Consider the following 22,879-nt stretch of genomic DNA (forward strand, 5'->3'; position numbering starts at 1 on the left):
AAAAATATAACTGTTGCATAATTTTCTAGTCACTAAAAAGTGGAAAATTGCAAAGTTGTCATTAGACTAGGAACTATAGAAAGTAAAACAACTAAGGTCACTTTTCAAAAATCAATATTAACTATTTTTCAAAATTTTGGATTTACCTGTTTTAGTGTAGCACTCTCTAGGTGAAGTGAATTCTTCATATATAATAGCCTTGTTGCCATTTCCTCATCAAGAAATTCCAATTTCGACTCTATGAGTAAAATTTTATCTTCATTTGCTTTTTCGAATCTTTCCAATTTTTCAACTAGATTATTATTAATACCAAGTATTTCTGCAATTTGGTCTTCAGTTTCTAACCGGAAATCTGCCAATTTTGATTCCATCTTTGACATTTTGTTTTCGTTTTCTGTTTGAACACAAATATGGTTTGCAAGCTCATCAAAGCACATTGTAATTCCACATCCAGAATTACAACTAACAAGTCTCTTAGGATTAAAGCTACATTCCAAGAGATGTGTCTTGAGTTCTTCCAGTGCTACAATGGCAGGGCATCCGTGTATAAGGTTGTTGCAAGTCAAGGTTAGTCTATGAAAGAAATGTCTGTTCATATTTCAAATGTATATATATATATATATATATATATATATATATATATATATATATATATATATATATATATATATATATATATATATATATATATATACTTTGTGATATAAACATATATATATATATATATATATATATATATATATATATATATATATATATATATATATATATATATATATATATATATATATATATATATATATATATATATATATATATATATATATATATATATATATATATATATATATATATATATATATATATATATATATATATATATATACTAGCTGTTGGGGTGGCGCTTCGCGCCACCCCAACACCTAGTTGGTGGGGGAGCTTCGCCCCCCCCCAAGCCCCCCCGCGCGCGTAAGTCGTTACGCGCCATATTAGTTACGCGCCATTGTAGTTGTGTCCCTATGTCCCACCTGTGATATATATATATATATATATATATATATATATATATATATATATATATATATATATATATATATATATATATATATATATATATATATGTTTTTAACTACGTAAAACTTGCGAATATACAACATTCTTTGCTGTCCCATTGTCTGTGCATATAAATAGATTGTCAGGTTTACCGACTCTTGAACATGCAACATATAATGGTCCATGGGAAAACAATCCGTATTCAGATCTATACCTCATGATTCTAATGATTGCCCTTGAGCTTTGTTGATGGTGATTGCTAATCGACCATTCCCTGAGTCGCCATCGTCATTTATATATCCCCCTGTGCACCCCGGTGTCCCCTTTGTAGTTATGTCCCTGTGTCCCGGTCGTCATTTATATTCCCTGTGTCCCGGTCGTCATTTGTGTCCCGGTGTTCCAGTCTGTGATTTCTCTTTGAGTGTCCCGGGCGTCATTTATATTCCTTGTGTCCCGGTCGTCATTTATATCCCCCTGTGCCCCCCGGCGTCCCCATTGTAGTTGTGTCCCTGTGTCCCGGTCGTCATTTATATTCCCTGTGTCCCGGTCGTCATTTGTATCCCGGTGTCCCGGTCTGTATATACATTCGTTTTTTAGTTTTGTTTTTCTCATTTGTTTTTTTCCTTTTTTTCTTTTTTTTCTTTTTTAGTTTATTTAGATTTTTTGATTTTTTAGTTTTTTTATTAGTTTTTAGTTTTTTTGTAGTTTTTACCATTTTTTTAGTTTTTTTAGTTTTTTTTTTTTACTTATGTCCTGGTCGTCATTTATACTCCCTGTGTCCCGGTCGTCATTTGTGTCTCGGTGCTTTGTTGATTACTAATTTATATTATATTTATATTTATATTTTTTATATTTATTAATATTTTTTTAGTTTTCTTTTTCTCTTATTTTTCAGTTTTTTCCTTTTTTTTAGTTTTTTCTTTTTTAGTTTTTAGTTGTTTTTTGTTTTTTACCTTTTTTTAGTTTTTTTAAGTATTTTTAGTTTTTTAGCTTTTTTAGTTTTTTTATTAGTTTTTAGTTTTTTTTAGTTTTTGCCTTTTTTTTAGTTTTTTTTAGTTTTTAGTTTTTTACCTTTTTTTAGTTTTTTTAGTTTTTTAGCTTTTTTAGTTTTTTTTCTTTTTAGTTTTTTTTGTAGTTTTTACCTTTTTTAGTTTTTTTTCTTCTTTTGTATTAGTCATATGCGATTTCTGAATGCGAATTCAGACGTCATATGCGGACAAACATGACGTCACTCGACAGACAGACAGACAGACATAACCCACAAACAACTTATTTTTATATATATTTATTCATATTTTTTTAGTTTTCTTTTTCTCTTTTATTTTTCAGTTTTTTCCTTTTTTTTAGTTTTTTTCTTTTTTAGTTTTTAGTTTTTTTTAGTTTTTTACCTTTTTTTAGTTTTTTTTAGTTTTTTTAGTTTTTTAGCTTTTTTAGTTTTTTTATTAGTTTTTATTTTTTTTGTAGTTTTTGCCTTTTTTTATTTTTTTCAGTTTTTTTTAGTTATTAGATTTTTACCTTTTTTAATTTTTTTTAGTTTTTTAGCTTTTTTAGTTTTTTTTTCTTTTAAGTTTTTTTTGTAGTTTTTACCTTTTTTAGTTTTTTTCTTCTTTTGTATTAGTGTGAAATAATTCAGACGTCATATGCGGACAAACATGACGTCACCTTATCCATCCACAGATCCACACACAGACAACTTATTTTTATATATATAGTTTTACCATTTTTTTAGTTTTTTTAGTTTTTTTTTTTACTTATGTCCTGGTCGTCATTTATACTCCCTGTGTCCCGGTCGTCATTTGTGTCTCGGTGCTTTGTTGATTGCTAATTTATATTATATTTATATTTATATTTTTTATATTTATTAATGTTTTTTTAGTTTTCTTTTTCTCTTATTTTTCAGTTTATTCCTTTTTTTTAGTTTTTTCTTTTTTAGTTTTTAGTTTTTTTTTTTACCTTTTTTTAGTTTTTTTAGTTTTTTTAGTTTTTTAGCTTTTTTAGTTTTTTTATTAGTTTTTAGTTTTTTTTAGTTTTTGCCTTTTTTTAGTTTTTTCAGTTTTTTTTAGTTTTTAGTTTTTTACCTTTTTTTAGTTTTTTTTTAGTTTTTTAGCTTTTTTAGTTTTTTTCTTTTTAGTTTTTTTGTAGTTTTTACCTTTTTTAGTTTTTTTTCTTCTTTTGTATTAGTGTGAAATAATTCAGACGTCATATGCGGACAAACACGACGTCACTCGACAGACAGACAGACAGACATAACCCACAAACAACTTATTTTTATATATATTTATTCATATTTTTTTAGTTTTCTTTTTCTCTTTTATTTTTCAGTTTTTTTTCCTTTTTTATAGTTTTTTTCTTTTTTAGTTTTTAGTTTTTTTTTAGTTTTTTACCTTTTTTTATTTTTTTTTAGTTTTTTTAGTTTTTTAGCTTTTTTAGTTTTTTTATTAGTTTTTATTTTTTTTTGTAGTTTTTGCCTTTTTTTATTTTTTTCAGTTTTTTTAGTTATTAGATTTTTACCTTTTTTTAGTTTTTTTTAGTTTTTTAGCTTTTTTAGTTTTTTTTTTCTTTTTAGTTTTTTTGTAGTTTTTACCTTTTTTAGTTTTTTTCTTCTTTTGTATTAGTGTGAAATAATTCAGACGTCATATGCGGACAAACATGACGTCACCTGATCCATCCACAGATCCACACACAGACAACTTATTTTTATATATATAGATATATATAACCTGGAACTCGGTGTCTGAGCAGCCGGACCCCGGCACTCAGCAAGCGACAGGCTTCTATTGATGAATTCTCATTGTCGCTTGCCTTCTAACTTGCGACAATTTTAGATAATTTGCTGTCTTTTCATTTTGCATTCTTTTCAAAGATATTTTATTATTAAAGCAAGTCTGATTTCTAACAACAATATCTACTATGGTTTAAGCTTTAGTTTTATTTTTTAAGGTTTTTGAATTGTTGTAATCCCTTGTTAAAGTATTTACAAATATTTTTGCAATTGTTAAAATATTAAATATTTAAAATAATTGTTAAATATGTTCAAATATTTTTGCAACTACCAGTTTTTGCTGTTTACACAATTTAATGTATTTTCATGTTAAATATTTTCAAAGATATTTTATTATTAAAGCAAGTCCGATTTCTATCAACGATATCGACTATGGTTCAAACTTTTGGTTTTCTTTTTTAAGGTTTTCGAGTTATTGTAATCCCTTGTTAAAATATATGCAAATATTTTTGCAATTACCAGTTTTTCGCTTTTTACGCAATTTAGAATCTTATCATACTGAAGTCTGTCCAAAGATATTTGATTGTTGAAGCAAGTACGATTTCTAAAAGTGATATGTACTGAGCTTCAAACTTTTGGTTTTGTTTTTTAAGGTTTTTCAATCATCGTTTATAATAACTGCAAATTTTCGTTTTTTGGTCCTTCCTACTGATATTATATAACTGGTTGTGTTCAAAAAGGATGTTCTTTTTTAATTTTTTTGAATTGCACTAATCTCTTGTTAAAATATGTACATATATTCTTGCAATTACCAGTTTTTGCTCTATATGCTATTTAATGTCTTTTCATATTGGAGTCTTTTCAAAAATATTTGATTATTGAAGCTAGTCCGATTTCTGACCAAGATGTGTACTGTGCTTGAAAATTTTAGTTTTCTTTTTTAAGGTTTTCGAATTGTTGTATCGAATCATCATTTATAATAATTATAAATTTTCGTTTTTTGGGCCTTCCTAGTGACATTATATAACTGGGCGAGTTCAAACCTGTAAGCTTAAATATATAGCGAGTGGATTTTTATCTAACAAAAAAAAACTATTTCGAAATTTTCAGAGTATTTTCTTGCTTGAATTAAACCATTAAAATTAATGTTCAGTCAGCTTCAATATTTTTGTAACTTCAAGATGTTTGCTGTTTACGCAATTTAATGACTTTTCATACGAGTATATTCAAAGATATTTGGTTATTACCGCAAGTGCGATTTCTGAAGTAGCCCATGTATGAAAAACATATGTTTCTTGAATAGTCATAGAAAGTAAAATTAAAATCAAATTGATTATTTGATGTATAATAAAATAATTGTTGACAGATCCATCAGTTTGAGATTTCATTTCACAACAATTATATATATATATATATATATATATATATATATATATATATATATATATATATATATATATATATATATATATATGGCTACAGTTATGTTTATGCGCCAGTATTGAACTTTATAGAAGCGGCGCTGCGATATCAGGACAGCGTAACAAAAGATGCAACAGTGAATACAGCGGTGAAGTTTTTTACGAGAGATGCCATCCGTGAAAACCACGAAAAAATGAACGAGATAGCTGATAGTTTTGGGGAGCTGTATGTGAAAGAAAGACGTAGTCAAGCTTCGAGGGAAACCCTAGCCAGTGACATGTATGATACTGTGAAATTACTGAGCTCACTCCCTGAGTTTAAGACCCGCTTCACCATCTGGAAATTATCTGAAGTACCGAAAATTCCACAAGACACTTTTACAACATTGTGCGTGAAAGTTAACGAATGCACGGACATGATTGACAGTGTTATGGATCAGTGTAAATCTATCCTTCCGTCTCAGAATGATTGGCCTCGTTTCCCTCAGCCCGAGAAATCTTTACACCGGGTTTTCATCAGCAATGTACCTACCTCAGAAATAGATTCCTGTTCCAAGCAGAAGCGGTTTGTCGAAAAACACGCTAGTGATGGAGGCATTGATCATATTCAACAGACTAAATCTGGCCTGGCTGCGTACATGAACAGCCCCAAGTCGGCAGCTACTCTAGCCAATTCCCTCAAGTCCTCCCCTGATATAAGTGCTTCTTTTCGTGAGGAAAAGTTCTTTGCGATTGCCAAGTTTGTGCCCCTTGCCACAACAGATGATGATATTCTCTCTGTTAACTCCAAATTAGTCAGTGCCAAGCGATATGGTCAATCTGAGACAATCAAACTTACCTTTAGTGACGCTGACTCTCGAAATGCAGCAGTCAAATATGGGTTATTCATTGATTATACTCACATCAAAGTCCTCCTATTCAGACAAATTCCCAAGCGATGCTTCAAGTGTCCGTCATTTGATTATCTTGCTAAAGATTGTACCAATAGCATGCGATGCTCCAGATGTGCTGGACCCCACGAGAACAGTAGAGAAAGCTCTTACGATTCCCAAACAGTGAAATGCGCTTTGTGTCCTGATACTAATAATAGCCACCCTAGCTTTAGTTTACAGTGCCCAGAAGCCCGACAAGCAATGCAGAAAGTTTCTCCTCAAACAAGAAAATTAATGAACTGTCTATATTTTGCCACAATGTTTACGGCAATAATGCTGCCAAATTGGACTATGTCAAGAACTTGTGCCTCGCATATAATATTGTTTGCGTCCCAGAACACTTGTTAACCACCGATAACTTTGGGCTCTATCAGTCGGTTCCTAATAAATCTGTGCACATTCATGAGGCTAAGTGCTCTAGCGCCAGGGTCCAACCTAGTGGTGGACTTGCAATATTCGTTTACGAGAGCATAGACTGTCGAAAACTTGAGTCGTGCGATTTCTATACAGCAGTCGAGTTCCTAGGCCCAAGTGCTTTCACGCTAATCAATGTATACCTATCAACTAACATGAACACGGATTGAAGTGAAAAACGGTATGCCGAGGCTTGCGGTTGAATTGGAAGGCTACTCCGTAGGCTGGGAAGCTCGCGTTTTTTAGTCTGCGGTGACTTCCAGTGTGACCCCTTCTCGAAAGGAAAGTTACAGGACGTTCTTATGGCATGTATTCCGAGTGACTGTTCTCCATATATTAAAGATCAAAACTTTACGTTCATTCACAATTCAGGAAGCACAAGTAATATTGATCATGTCTTTTCTAACTTTTTTATTCCCTCGCCTTTACATGTGGATTCAGAGCACACCGCAAGTGATCATCTTGGTCTTACGTTTAATTTTCCTTTCAGTCACGATGTGAAATCAAAAAGGCCAGATTATACAGAAAGACGCGAGTGGAAAAAGATTAACCTCAGTCTGTACCAGTCAATGTGTGACAAAATTTTGGACAAAATAAAAGTCCCGTTCCAGCTTCTTGTCCATGGGTGCGATGACAAGATTGCCCTCAATACATACTGCGCTGAAATTACTCACGCGCTAAAACGTGCTGAGTCTGCAGCCGTACCTAGTGCAGTTATTAAGAGAGGTACAAGGAAAAGAGGATGGAGTGACCATCCTTACGTGATGCTTGCCAAACGGAGGTCTAAGATGTGGTATTCTGTGTGGCGCGACTCTGGCAAGCCGAGGACCGGCACTGTCTTCAATCTCTTTCGTAAATTAAAAAGAGAATACAAAGCATGTGTGGATGAGCTGAAAGTGAAGGAAGCAGAAATTGCTGCGGAAGAGGCTATCCGTGACCCACAAAATATGTGAAAAAAATTCAGGTAGAAAATTGCAGTCCAAGCCATGTGCCATGATACCTGAGGAACTGTGGATAAGACATTATTTGAAGGTCTTTGGGTCTAAAAATTCCCTTGGAAAAGGAATATGATGAATCGCTTAAGTCGCGTCTTGATTTACTGCTGAAAAAGAGAAACTATTTTTTGGATCCGTGAATGATGTTTTGAGGGCTGTTCGTCAGTTAAAGGTTAACAAGGCTCCAGGTCTTCAAGGTGACAGTAGTAATCATCTGCGCAATGGTTCACCGCTTTTGATCCAGCATATGCAACTACTTTTTCAGATGTGTATAGATAGTGCAACCGTCCCCAAATCGTTTTGTACCGGAGTCGTTACAAACATCCCGAAGAAAGGAAAAAAAGCAAATGAGTGTGGAGGCTACAGGCCGATTACCGTCTCAAGTACATTGAGCGAGATGCTGGAAAAATTGCTCCTTTGCGAACTTATATCGAAGTGTGTGATAGACTACAGGCAGTTTGGGTTTCGAAAGCATCTCAGCTGTGGTTTCGCCCATAGACTTCTAAAGCGCATTCTTGCCAAAGCTGATTCACTTGAGTTATCCGTACATATATGTAGTGTTGACATTTCCACTGCATTTGATTCCGTAATCCAGTCTTCTGTGTTCTGCACCCTGCTAGATGCCGGTGTGAACGCCCACATAGTAGCTATGTTATCATTTTGGTACTCTAATAGCTATATAAGAGTGAAACTTGGGCTTGAAAAACTCAGTGAGCCAGTTAAACTAAAGAGAGGACTACGACAAGGTTCCGTCTTAAGTCTTATATTATTGAACACACTGACTTCTAAGGTTACAAAACAAATTTCTGACGGGCTAAGATTGGATACTTGTGATTTGAGTTTAATAAGCTATGCTGATGATTTACTTATGTTGAGTTTTTCATTGAGTGTACTGCAGGATAATTTAGATGAGCTTGTATCTGGTTATGGCGCTATTGGTCTACAAGTTAATGGCCAGAAAAATGAATTTCTGGTTATCAGCTCTGCGAAACAAGAGGCACCAGCACCAACTGTATCCGTAGATGGTGCTATTATCGCACCGTTTTCTTCTCCGAAGTATTAAGGTCTTCGGTACGGCCGAGATAAGAAAACTGCAAGAACTCTTTGTCTTGATACCCTTGTGTCTAACCTGCGAGTGAGCTATGCTAAACTAGCCCCGCTGAACTATTCTTACAATCGGAAAATTTTGGCGAGGATGTACAGAGCAGTGGCATTACCACATGTCCTTTACCTTTCCCCGCTTTGGGAATGGCTCACAGAAACAGAGGGACTAAAAGTTAGGTCCGCGTTTTTTACATATTTGAAGTTTTTGATACGCATACCGCTATTCGAGAGAAACTCATTTCTTTTGAATAAGTATCAAATTCCAGATCCCCGGGAAGCTGTGTTAGAACAGGAAACTAATGCTAGAAAAGGTGCCCTTGAGCACCTTTATAATTTCCTGCCGTTGCACGTCATATATGAGCTATGAATGTATATAGTGAATGTAATATAATCGTTTAATTCTTAAGTATTGTTTTTCGCCCTTTTCTTTTTCCTTTTTATTTCTTTTTCTTTATACTCCGCCATGTTGTTGTTCTGATGATGGGCTAAAATAAACTATCTATCTATCTATATATATGTCTCTCTCATCAAAGTAAGAAAGGTATCAAAGAAACAATAAGCACTTGCATAACTTATAGCCCTTGTACCGTAAATCGAAGTTACCACGTAAATCACTAAATCAAACAGTTCTTGGTAACGAACTGTAATAAGGAGTGATCCGTCTCAATAGTTACCAAAACTCTAAAAAACGTAATTTTGATACCAATAACTACATCAAAAGAATTGCAATTTAACGCTGTTTTTTTAATATATAAGTTTCATCAAAATTTACTAGCCTGAGAAAATTTACCTTATTTTAGAAAATAGGAGGATACACCCACTAAAAGTCACACCACGAAAATCACACCATCAGATTAAGCGTATCAGAGAACCCTGCCATAAAGGTTTCAAGCTCCTATCTACAAAAATGTGAAATTTTGTGTTTTTTGCCAGAAGGCAGATTATGGATGCGTGTTTATTTGTTTTTTTTTGTTTTTTTTTTCGGGGGTCTTTGTGTTGAACCAGTGGTACCAATAACTACATCAAAAGAATTGCAATTTAATACTGTTATTTTAATACATAAGTTTCATCAAGTTAAGTCTTACCCGTCAAAATTTACAAGCCTGAGAAAATTTGCCTTATTTTTGAAAATATGAGGATATACCCACTAAAAGTCACAACACGAAAATCACACCATCAGATTCAGCGTATCAGAGAACCCTGCCACAAAGGTTTCAAGCTCCAATCTACAAAAATGTGGAATTTTGTATTTTTTGCCAGAGGGCAGATTATGGATGTGTGTCTATTTGTTTGTTTTTTTTGTTTTTTTTTTCAGTGGTCTTTGTGTCGAACCAGTGGTCCTAGAATGTTGTGAGAGGGCTCATTCTAACGGAAATGAAAAGCTCTAGTGCCCTTTTTAAGTGACCAAAAACTGGACGGCACCTAGGCCCCCTCCCACGCTAGTTATTTCCCCAATGTCACCGGATCAAAATTCTGGATTGCCATTTTATTCAGCATAGTCAAAAAACCTTATAACTATGTCTTTAGGGACGACTTACTTCCCCACAGTCCCCGTTGGAGGGGCTACAAGTTACAAACTTTGACCAGTGTTTACATATAGTAATGGTTATTGGGAAGTCTGCAGACGTTTTCAGTGACATTTTTGGTTGGAAGGGAGGGGAGGGGCTGAGAAGAATGAGATATGTTGGGGAGCTTTAACATGGAAGAATTTTTCATGGGGGAAGAAAGTTCCCATGAACGGAACGGAGGATTTTCTAGCATTATTAAAAAAAAACAATGATAAAATAAATATGAAAAAGTTTTTTCAACTGAAAGTAAGGAGCAGCATTAAAGCTTAAAACAAGCAAAAATTATTACGCATATGAGGGGTTCACCTCCTCCTAATACTTCACTCTTTGCACTAAAGTATTTTTAGAAATTTCAACTATTTATTCTATGGCCTTTGTGATTAAGGGGTCATTATTAAGGAATTAGGACAAAATTTAAGCTTTAGTGTAAAGAGCGAAATATTGACGAGTGGGTGAGCCCCCTCATATATGTAATCAAAACATGCGAATACAGACGTTCGTTACGTAAGTTAATTTGTAAGTTACGTATATCTTTTACTAATAAAAAAATACGTAAAAAATTAAAAGTTATAGTTGCCTTTTTAAGTAACCGAAAAATTGGAGGGCAACTGGGCCGCCTCCCTGCTCCTTGTTTTCTCAATATCATTCGATCAAAACTATGAGAAGGCCATTTAGCCGAAAAAAACAAATATGCAAATTTCGTTTTAATTATTCATCTGTGGACAGCCAAATCAAAACATGCATTAATTCAAAAACGTTTAGAAATTATATATAAATTTTTTTTTTTTTAACTGAAAGTAAGGAGCGACATTAAAACTTAAAACGAACAGAAATTACTTCGTATATGAAAGGGGCTGCTCCCTCATCAACGCACCGCTCTTTACGCTAAAGTTTTTACTGTTTTAAAAAGTAGAGTTGAAAGAAAGAGTCAAACTTTAGCGTAAAGAGCGAGGGGCTGAAGGGGGAGCAGCCCCTTTCATATACGACGTAATTTTTGTTCGTTTTAGGTTTTAATGTAGCTCCTTGCTTTCAGTAAAATTTTTTTTATTTAATCCCAGCATTGAAGTAAACAGTGTGTCAAATGAAAAATAAGCAAGTTGCGCTCCCATTTGCGCTGCAAATGGAACAATATTAGGGAGTCAGATTTAATGTTAAAGGGGGGGGGGGATTGGCTGGGCACAACCTTCCCGGGGTGGCCCTGTTCTAACTAATCTTAGTGCAAAAGTAAAAATAATAAAACATCAAAACCTTATTGCCTTTATTACCTTTAGTTTTCTGTTGTCTAAAACTTATTAATAGAAAAAAATAATTTAAAAAAACTAAAATAATTTTACAGAAGAGGTACCGATTCGTAAACAGTATATAGAGCTATCCTCCCATTTATGCTGCAAATGGGAGGACATTAGGGGAGTTGTGTTTAATGATAGCGGTTGGACGGGGCTGGCTGTTCGCAATCTTCCCGTGAGTGCCCTACTTTCGGTAATCTTAGTGAAAAACTAAAAAAAAAAAAGAAATCATCAAGCCAGATTGCACTTATTACGTTTAGTTTTCTATCGTCTAAGACTTAGTAACACAAAAAATGGATTAAAAAAAAATACTTTGAAGAAGAGATAACCATTCACAAGCAGTATTTAGAACTATCCTCCTCTTTGTGCTGCAAATGGGAGAATATTCAGTGGGTCGGGTTTAATTCAAAAAGATGGGCTGGGCTGGCTGTACACAACCTTACCGTGGTGGCTCTGTTTTCACATAACTTAGTGCACAACTCAAAAAATAATAAAACATCAATACCTTATTGACTATTACTTCAGTATTCTGTTGTCTAAAACTTCGTAACAGATAAATGTTAGTAACAAAAACCTAAAATAATCTTACATAAGATGAAACCACTCACAAGCAGTAGGCTATTTAGAGCTATCCTCCCATTTGTGCGGCAAATGGGAGGATATTAGGGTGTAAGATTAAACACTAGGGTTTGTATCATTTGAGTTCCTTCCAAAGTTTATATTACCATCTCTTTCATTAAGACTTATATGCCCCCGTGGCATAAGTTACAGCCCTTCCCCTGGGCTCTGAGGGGGGTCATGTTGACCCGGAAGTTTTTTTTACCTGATAATTGGAGTACATAAAAAAACTGGCAATATTAAAATTTTGATCCGATGTATTTGGAATAAAACAGTGTATGTGTATAACTTTCAATTTCCAATCAAATGAGCCACTTTTGAAGTTTATACAGCCTCTCCTTACATAAGAACCTTATATATCCCACGGCAAAACTTAAAACACATACCCTTCGATGTTTTAACTATTTTTAACAGAATGACCATCTCAAAATTTTCATCGGATGTGTTAGGAGGAAAGAGAGCGCGAGGGCACTAACTGCCCTTTAATCTGTTTTGACTCTTATAAAGTTAAATAGAACTTTCAGTTTTCAATCAAATGAGCCCTCTCTGAAGTTTATACAAGCGTCCTTTCCATAAGAATCATGTAATCACCCAGGGCATAACTTACAACGCCTGTCCCAGGCCCTTGGGGGTTGTGCCGACCCAGGAGTCTCAATATATAATGTTTGGTTTGAACTATTTTTAACAATATGGTTACCTCAAAATTTTTATCAGATAGGTTTGGGGGGAAAGGTATGGAGAGGGAGGGGCTAATTGCGCTCCGATATCTTTTGAATCTGAAAAAGTGAACTGGAACTTTTAATTTCTAATTAAATGAGCCCACTCTGAAGTTTACACGCGCATCCTTTTTATAAGAGCCATATTTGCTCCATGGCATGGCTTACCACGCTTTCCCCCAGGCTCTGGTGGGTTGTATTGACACCAGATTCTTTGTTATCTGACTTTTGAAATTCTTTTTTATACAACGGATGTCTCAAAATGTTTGTTTGAAGCATTTTGGGAAAAAAGGGCACGGGGGCTGACTGCCCTCTGACCACTTTCTACTCTTAAAAAGTAAACTATAACTTTCGATCCCCTATAAAATGAGCCCTCTCTGAAGTTTATGCGAGCATCTATTCCGTAAGAACCATATATTCCCCCAGGGCACAACTTATAACTCCTGTGGTTGGTCCTTGGGGGTTGCGTCGACCCAGAAGTTTGAATATATAATATTTAAACTAGTTTTAACCAATTGGCAATCTCAAAATTTTTATCAGATGGGTTTGGGGAAAAAAGATGTGGAGAGGGAGGGGCTAGTTGTCCTTCGATCTCTTTTGACTCTGAAAGAGTGAACTAAAATAGTTAATTTCCATTTAAATGAGCCCTATCTGAAGTTTATACACGCATCCTTTCAATAAGAGCCATATTTGGCCCCACAGAATAGCTTACCACACTTTCCTCCAGGCCTTAGTGGGTTCTGTTGACATCAGATTCTTTGTTATCTGACCTTTAAAATTTTTTGAGTCAATGGCTGTCTCAAAATTTTTGTCTGAAGCATTTTTTACTCCTATAAAGTGAACAAAAACTTTAAATTCCCAATCAAATGAGTCGTCTCTGAAGTTCGTGCGAGTATCCATTCCGTAAGAACCATATTGTCCCCAGGGCGTAACTTACAACATCTGCCCGCGGACCCTTGGGGTGTGTTTTGACACCGGAGTTTTGTTAAAAGGTATTTGAACTATTTTATTTTAAATTGCTATCTCAAAATTTTATTGGATGGGGTTGAGAAAAAAAGAGTGTGGAGTGGGAGGAGGTGGGTTCTTTGCCCTAAGATACCTTTTGGCTTTTAAAAAGTGAACTGGAATAGTTCCAATTTCCAATCAAATCAGCCCTCTGTAAAGTTCAAACGAGCATCCCTTCCAAAGGAACCACATATGCTCCCAGAGCACAAGTGAATTGCTTGGGGTAGCAAAAGAAATGAAATCAAAAGGTGAAATCGTATCTTCCAGAGTGCGCCACAAAGGGACTGATGTTTGGCTTGAAACAAATATTTCTACTGCATCTTCTTGGTCTCGTATTTAATTAGTGTCCCTTTGTTCTAGTATCTTCAGTTAATTGCATTGGACGAGTAAAGTTTATTGTTTGTCTCAGCAAATTGTTTTCCATGTGCCCTATTCCGCTGTTTCTCGTTTTGTTTCAGTGTACTTTCTTTTTCTCTTTTCTTTTTTATCTATCTTTAAAAATGCAAAGTTCTTGTTCTGCTGCTTCTCCTTTTACAGCACCATTGTTTGGTATTGAGCGTTTCATTTTTTTCGAATTTATGTCCATCACCAGAGGATCCGGTATGTTGCGTGCTTTTCACTATGTCTCATGCTTTTGTATATTATTTGGCAAGTAATTTAAAAGCAAATTATTTTGTTAAGTAATTTTGTTGATATGTCTAATAGACTGAAACGGTTTGAGAGATACTCTACTGAGTTGAGAGCAAAATATTAAATTCAATAAATATAGGTGATGATCTAGCCCAAGACCCTCTTGTTGATAATTTATCCCATAGCAGGTATCTTTTACCTGAAGAAATTATTCCTGTTAATAATTGCCTTTTTAGACTTGTGAGTTGGAATCGCTGTGGGGTGCTTTCTTTGCCTAGATTTTTTATCTACGTTCCTTCCTGGTAATGGGATAGGAGTTATGGGGCTTTGTGAAACTTTTTTGAATGCAAATACCCTGAATGCGGCAAATATTCAAGGATACCAAATACTTCAGAAAAACAGATTGAATAATCAGAAAGGAGGACTTGCATTCTACATCCATACTTCTTTGCATTTTGAAGAAATTAAAGATTTCAACTCTCTATATGAGGAAATACTGTTCGAATTTCTGGTTATCGAAGTCACTATAGCATCTGAAAAGGTTCTTTTATGCATTTTCTACCGCTTTCCTGGTTCTACCACCAAGAAATATTTGGATATATTCGATGAATTTGCTAAGATGGTCAGTTCCAAGAAAAGAAAAATCATTCTCAGGGGAGACTTTAACATCGACACTTCTTCAGTAAGTCATGACTCAAGTACTTCTGCGCCTTCGAGTACTCTGGCTACAGACTTTCTTACTACATCATTGGCTGCTGGCTTTGTTCCATCCTTCTGGATTCCAACTCGGGTTACAAATCAAAATGCATCTATTATTGATAATCAACTTGTAAATTTCCCTCTTGCGTCATGTGACGTAATACTTATGAATGTGTCTGATCATTTTATTCTTATGAGTGAGTTTCTAGGGTATTCCGGTGAAAAGGGTCAAATAAGAAAATCTAGAAGGATGGGTCAAGGTTCAGTTAAGCTATTAAATCCCAAGTTCCTTTGTACTGATTGGTCGCAATGTTTGGAGACAGATGATGTTGAATTTGTATCCAGGTCGTTTACTGAAACGTTTCAGAATGCTTTAAATGAAACTTGCCCTCTTGTGAAGAAAAGGTGTAAAAAGTACCAGGTGCCTGTAAAGCCATGGATAACAAGAGGCTTGCTTAAGAGTATTGAGGAAAAAAATCGACTTTAAGCTGAATACATAAATTCTCCCACATCCAATAATGAAACTACATTCAAATCTTATAAAAAACATCTTACAAGACTGATAAGATGGGCGAAGAAGATTCATTTTGAGAAACTATTTCTCGAAGCTGAAGGATCTCCAAATAAGACCTGGACAATAATTAACGAGTGTCTTAACAAAAGCAAAACCCAAGGGCTTCCTGAATCAGTGAATGTATCGGATGGATCAACAGTGAATGTTAAGCAAAAGGTAGCCGAGGAAATGAACCAGTACTTTCCTAGGATTAGAGAGGCCACCGTAAACAGTAATTTGAATGACTGCTTGGATGAGGAATCTGGATTTCGCGACTTTCTACCACATCCCTTCAATTCTTCCATATTTCTCTCTCCCGTGACTGAAGTGGAACTCAAGAATCTGGTAAAAATCATGAAGAACGGACATTCTGAGGGAGCCGATTGCTCATCTACTTATCTACCGAAACAAACCATTGGATGCTATGCTCAAGTGCTGGTTCATCTGGTCAATCTATGCTTCAAACACGGATCTTTCTCTGAAGTTATGAAGACGGCTCGAGTTATTCCCCTATATAAAGGAGGAAACAAGCAAGATTCATCCAATTATAGACCTATTTCCATTTTGTCCGCTTTTAGCAAAGTTATTGAAAAGTGTATATATAACAGGTTGAACAGTTTTTTGAAGAAAACAAATTTTTTCAGCCCATTTCTATTTCGATTCAGGTCTTCATACTCTACAGAACATGCAATATTAAAGCTAACACAGTTTTTGAATGATGCCATGGATAAAGGTCTGCTACCTGCAACAATATTTGTTGACATAAAAAAAGCTTTCGACACTATTTCTCATAAAATTCTACTATCTAAGCAACATAATTGCGGTGTTAGAGGACAAGCAAGTCTCCTAATTGAATCTTACCTCAAAGGACAGAAAACAAATATTGGATGCCAATGGCTTCGTTTCAGATGAGGAAAATCTATCTAATGCTATGGGGGTTCCTCAGGGGTTCATATTTGGACTACTGTTATTTCTTATCTATGCAAATGATCTTCCTCTAAGCCTTACCTGCCATAGGACTGATGTGGATCTCAGTTTATTGTTTGCTGATAATACAGCCAACTCTACCCGCGAAATAGATCATCAATCTCTAAAATCAAATCTTGAATTATCACTGAGAAAGATTCTTCACTGGTTCCATTGTAACAAATTAGTTGTCAACACTTCAAAGACTTTTTTATGGTTTTTTCAAGAACTTCTACTGCAGTACCATTGTTACAAGAGGTTGAAGTCACATTTGGAGGTCGAGTAATAAAAATAAATTGAGTGCAAAAAACTCGGTATCTTCGAGTCATTGTTGATCAGAATTTAAGCTAAGAGGCTCATATCACTAGCCTAAGGCTTAAGGTAGGAAGGAACGTAGGTGTAGTGCATCGTCTTAAATTTTTCCTTCCTTTTTATGCTTTAAAATCAATCTATTTTTCTATTGTTCATTCGTATATTAATTATTGTTCCATTTTTTATTTGAGTACGTTTCAGTAACATATTTCTCCTATTGTGAAGTTTAAAAATAAAGCAATGAGAATCCTTAAGATGTTATTTTATTCCCCAGTTTTTCTTTCTGGTAAATCTCCAACTAAGAGTCTTTACAGTTATTTTAATATCATTCCGGTTAGATAAACTTTAGCTTTTCAATGTATACCTTACCATGTCCGTTATCTAAAGGATCTGTAACCAGATTGTTTAAAATCGTTTTTTTTTCAGGCCATCCCTCAGTCCGACCATATAATACTCTTTGTCCTTTAAGTAAGCTTCCTCTGCCTTTCATTGTCTCCGAACGGTCTAGGTTTTCGCCTTAAAATGTTATTACAAATTATAGGAAAACATATGAATCTTTTTTTTGATCAGAGTCTATCGCTATTAACATTAAAAACTAAAATCAAAGCTCTGCTAATAAGTAAATATTAATTTGTGAGTAGCTCGCGGCCCTTCAGCTATCGGATAAATATTGAGAATAATTTTAATAAATGTTTTTTGGCATTTATTTTTTGGTGTGAGATAGAGTGAGAAGTGTGATGACGTCCGTTTCTTCTGGGTTTGTTTGTTTTTACTGTTTGTATTGTTGCTCGGTATTTCGAGCCAGTCTCCCTGCCGGGGATGTTATGTGAATATTTTGAATATGTATAGTTAAAGAATAATAAAGAACTTGAACTTGAACTGCCCTTTGGCCCTGGGGATTGTGTCGATGCCAGGTTTTTTTTTATCTGATCTTTTTACTATTTTTAACATAATCGTTATTTCAAATTTTTTTTTCGATGCATCTGCGAAAAAGATCTTGGAAGGAATGGGGCAGTCACCACCCAATCTCTTTTGACTCTTAAAAAATGAACTAAAACTTCCACTTTCCAAACAAGTGAGCCCTCTCAGAAGTTTTTATTAACATCTCTTCCGTAAGAACCATATATATCCCCTGGGCTTAACTTGAACCGTCTGCACCCGTGCCCTGGGGGTTGCATCGACAATTTTTTTTTATTTTCTGACCCTTGAACCATTTTTACCAAAACGACAATCTCAAAATCTTCATCTGGTGCATTTGGGGGGAAAGGGTGTGGGAGTAGGTTAGCTGCTCTTCAATAAGTTTGACTCTTAAAAATTGAACTAGCGCTTTTAATTTCCAACCAAATGAGCCCTTTTTGAAGTTTATACGAGTATCCATTCCATAATAAAAATATATGCCCCAGGGTACTGGGTATAGCTTACTACACCTAGCCCCGTGCCCTAGGGAACTGGGTTGACAATGGAATTTTTGTTATCTGAACTCTGAGATATTTTTAAGAAAATATCAATCTCAAAATTTTCATCTGATACATTTGGGAAAAAATGCCAGGGGGGGATAGCAGCCCTTCGATCACTTTTATATAATAAAAAGTGGACTAGAGCATTCAATTTCCAGTCAAAGTTGCCCTCTCCGAAGTTTATGCCAATGTCCTTTCCATATGAGCCTTATATGCAACCAGGCATGACTTACAATGTCTAATCCCGTGCCCCAGGGAGTTACGTAAACATCCGGTTTCTGTTATCTAACCTTTGAACTATTTATAACAAAATGGCTACCTTGAGACTTTAATCTGATTCAATTGGGGAAAAAAGGGCGTGAGTGGGGACTAGTTGCCTTCCAATCTTATTTGACACTAAAAAAATGAATCAGAACTTATAATTTCCAATAAAATGAGTCCTCTCTGTAGTTTATGTGACCATCCCTTCATAAGAACCACACTTGTTCTAAAGCATAGCTTGCAAAGCCTGCCCCTAGGCCCTGGGGGCTCTTTTCGATCACCAGAGCATTTTTTTTATTTTTGAGCTATTTTTAACAAAATTGCTACCCCAAAAATTTCTATCGGATGTATTTGGGGGAAAAGGTCCGGGGGTTAGTTACCCTCCGCTCACTCTTTGCTCTTCAAAGGGGCTCTAGAACTCTCGATTTCCAATTGATTGAGCCCCCTTTTAAGTTTATGCGAAGACCCATTCCATATGATGTGCCTCTGGGGAAAAAACATCTTTGATATTGAATGAATGTATTTTATAACTCATCAATAACACAAAGGCATGGCGATGGAGTATCAAAAAGAGAAAAAAAAAAAGAAAGACACATTCAAAAATAGGAAGAAATATATACAAATTAAAAACACCAATAAACTAGACATCTCAAAAAAGTAAACCACTCCAAGAGTGGCGAACCTCTTTAGAGGACAATTTTACGTATAAATTATCCACCTGTACGATCGGGTCGAGAACCATGTAATACTGTTTCAGTGCGGTGTTACGGAACCATATCGGAACACTCAGAAAAAACTTCGCATAACGAGAAAATAGCTTTCCAATATGCTTGTTATCACTTCCATTCAGAATAAATGTGAACGAAGCTAAGTACAAAACACGGGAAAGAACAACAGCAGTATCTATTTTCGCAAGGAGTTTTTTGTTATATTTGTCCGCGATGGCACTAAGGAAGCATAAGCAGCGCGGATTTTCTTTTCATTTCTAGCCACCAATAACTTTCTTGCTAAAGATATTGAATTTCCCTCTAGACTAGACACTGACCGACTCAAGTTTAGCAAGTCATCTGCATAACATATTAATGACGTGTTAGTCGGTTTTACCACACACGAAATCGGTATGCTATCCTGAGCGGGCAATGTAGAATTATTATACACAATCGGTGACACAATTACACCCTGTTTAATACCTATATACACAGGGATATCAACCGGGATGATTGACACCTCAATTTTCAAGTGCACCTTTAGGTGGCAATACATATTAAACAGCGGAAAGACAAAATAGATTGAAATCCCACTTCTAATCAGCTCCCACATCGCCTGTGAATGAATCAATGAACCAAATGTATTAGTATTATCATACGCAGTAACAACCAAAATTTCTACTTTCCCAACAGAATCTACCAATACCAAACAAAGGGTTCACAGTGCCTGGAAGCACCCAGGCCCTCGTGGAAAACCGAAATGGAAGGGGGACATTCTACAAATCTTCTCAACATCATGAACAATGAACAGCTCAAAAGATTTTGATATTACGCTCGACACAGTAATAGGACGATACGAATTACAACTAAAACTTGATTTACCGTTTTTTAAAATTAGTGTAATTACCCCAATACAAAGACTATCAGGCAAAACCCCCGAACAAAGTAGCATCTGAAATAACAAATCTAAATGCTCAAATAACAAGGCACTACCCAATTCCAAATGTCGCGCACAAAGCCTATCGTATCCAGAAGATGGATTTTTCTTCAGTTTTCTTATAATATCTTTAATCATACCAGACGAGACAACAAACCTGCCCATTTTTGTGTTTGTCTGTCTTTGAATCTCTTTATCAAATTCAGCCTCAGTAATACTATCAGGGCACTTTAATTGCTCAGAAAAATAACTAACCTACTCAGATACAACACTAACTCTAGAGCTCGGAACACCAGAAGGACTAGGACGTAGCTTCCATATCAAATTGAGATTTTCAGCGATTTTGTTAGCCCTATTAATTTTCACATCTGCCATGTGCAGGCTTGGTTCAACGTTGAATTTGTACTGGCAAAACATACAAACCGAATTCACAGCACCGGATCTTGGCCTGTCACATACGTTCCAGATTCTCAGCCAAAACTTCTAGTCATTGCACGCTTTTTGAAGTGGAGGGTTTGAAGACCAACTGAATTTTTTGATTTTTGCTCTATTACTATTAAAAGCCAATGGCACGGACTCAGCGCACTTTAAAGCATGAATAATCTCCGCACAATAGATATTTAAATGAAGACGAATATCTGGCTCGTTACAACTTGAATTTACCTGGAGGAGGTGAAATGGTATTCTTATCTTATCAAGGATCTCGTCACTAACTCGCCCAAATTTTTTGGTTTCGCCATTTATGATTACGTAGAACATTGGAACCCTGGATAGGAACAGCTACAGAAATGGGCAAGTGGTCGCTATAAAAACCTTCCGTATTAACTTTCACTTCATTTTTAGCGCTGCCAGAATATAGCACGTGTTCCAAGTTTGTCACAGTATTACTAGTAGAAATGTACGAATACGGTTTGTGTTTTCGCAGCAAGGTAAAAGATTCTGGTAACATACTTTTGATAAGTTGCACGCCAAAACACTTTTCATCCGCCAGATTACAATTAAAGTCCACGATTATTATGCAGCGAGACTTCTTCCGAGCGGACTGCTCGACACACTTAGCAAGAAGTCAAACTGCAGTGTGAAACCTTCTTTTGGAAAACTGATCTCCGTAATTTGTAGGCAAATAAAAGTTATTCACAACGAGATCACTCATCCAAATACTAATAAAGCAATCCGCACTCATTATAATTGTGGTTGGTCGTTTGCAGATAATCACTATACCTTCAGAAGGGCGGCCATGCACATTTCGTTGGGTAGCTGGGGAACTGAAGAATAACCCATTCAACATATTCAGAAGACTAAGCTTGTCCTTGGATAAAAAAGTTCTTGTAGTTACAAAACATCCAATTTCCTTAACATCTCTTCTAGCAGCGGTAGCTTCTCTGAAACCTTACCATTTAAGTTCCAAGAGCAAATTGAGACCTCAATTTTACTGGCCATCACGAGCTATTGGTCTTCGTTTGCCGTATTTTCTATTTTCAGGGCAATAGACGGAGTAACAATGATGCCTATCTGATTTGCATACGGGAAATCTCATTTTCTTTTGACAGAGATAAACCTTTGGACTATCATGCCCCTCCTCTCCAAAATGGGAGCAAACTTTAGAGTTTGGACAATTCTTTGCCATGTGACCATCAGCTTGTTGGCCTTGATACTATTTAGGAGGAAGAACACGATATAATTCGATTGGGAGCCACTTGTACCCCAACTTAAGGGGAATTGTCAAAGCACAGTTTAAGTCCGTGTCCGAAGGTAAATATAGCTTAAAAGCTCGACTTTTCCCTCAGCGTTTGGCTTTTTCGGATTTTTTAGCATTTTTAAAAAATATCAATGAAAAAATTAATATGAAGAAGTTTATTCAACTGAAAGTAAGGAGTAGCATTAAAACATAAACGAACAGATAATATTACGCATATGAGGGGTTCACCTCCTTATAATGCCTCGCTTTGTACGCTAAAGTAATTTTATTGATTTCAACTATTTATTCTACGGCCTTTGTGATTCAGAGGTCATTCTTAAGGAATTCGGCCGAAAATTTATGCTTTAGTTATAAAGAGCGAGGTATTGAAGAGGGGGTAAACCCCCTCATATACGTATAAGAGCCTACGAATATAGAAGTTCATTACGTAAGTTAATTCGTATGTTACGTATATTTTTACTAATGAAAACATTCATAGAAAGTTCTAGTTGCCATCTAAAAAGCCAAAAATTGGAGGATAACTAGGCCTACTCCCCCACTCCTTTTTTCTCAAAATTGTCCGATCAAAACTATGAGAAGGCCATTTAGCCAAAAAAATAAATATGTAAATTTCGTTTTAATTATTCATCTGTGGAAAGCCAAATCAAAACATGCATTAATTCAAAAACGTTCAGAAATTATATATACTTTGTTTTTTAACTGAAAGTAAGGAGCGACATTAAAACTTAAAACGAACAGAAATTACTTCGTATATGAAAGGGGCTGTTCCCTCATCAACGCCCCGCTCTTTACGCTAAAGTTTTTTTTACTGTTTTAAAAGTAGA

At 35.3% G+C, this 22,879-nt stretch overlaps 1 protein-coding gene across 2 annotated transcripts in view; it reads right to left on the reverse strand.

Annotated features, from left to right (window-relative positions):
* The window catches only part of LOC136024989 (E3 ubiquitin-protein ligase NRDP1-like), a 69,534-nt gene that overhangs the window by 12,836 nt on the left and 33,819 nt on the right, over positions 1-22,879 (reverse strand). For both annotated transcript variants that reach the window (XM_065700600.1, XM_065700601.1), the window contains exon 4: positions 147-573. In XM_065700600.1, the coding sequence (XP_065556672.1) occupies positions 147-573 (427 nt within the window). The remainder of the gene's footprint in view (positions 1-146; positions 574-22,879) is intronic.

Source organism: Artemia franciscana, chromosome 3, assembly GCF_032884065.1.
Source record: "Artemia franciscana chromosome 3, ASM3288406v1, whole genome shotgun sequence".
Taxonomy (NCBI): Eukaryota; Metazoa; Arthropoda; class Branchiopoda; order Anostraca; family Artemiidae; genus Artemia; species Artemia franciscana.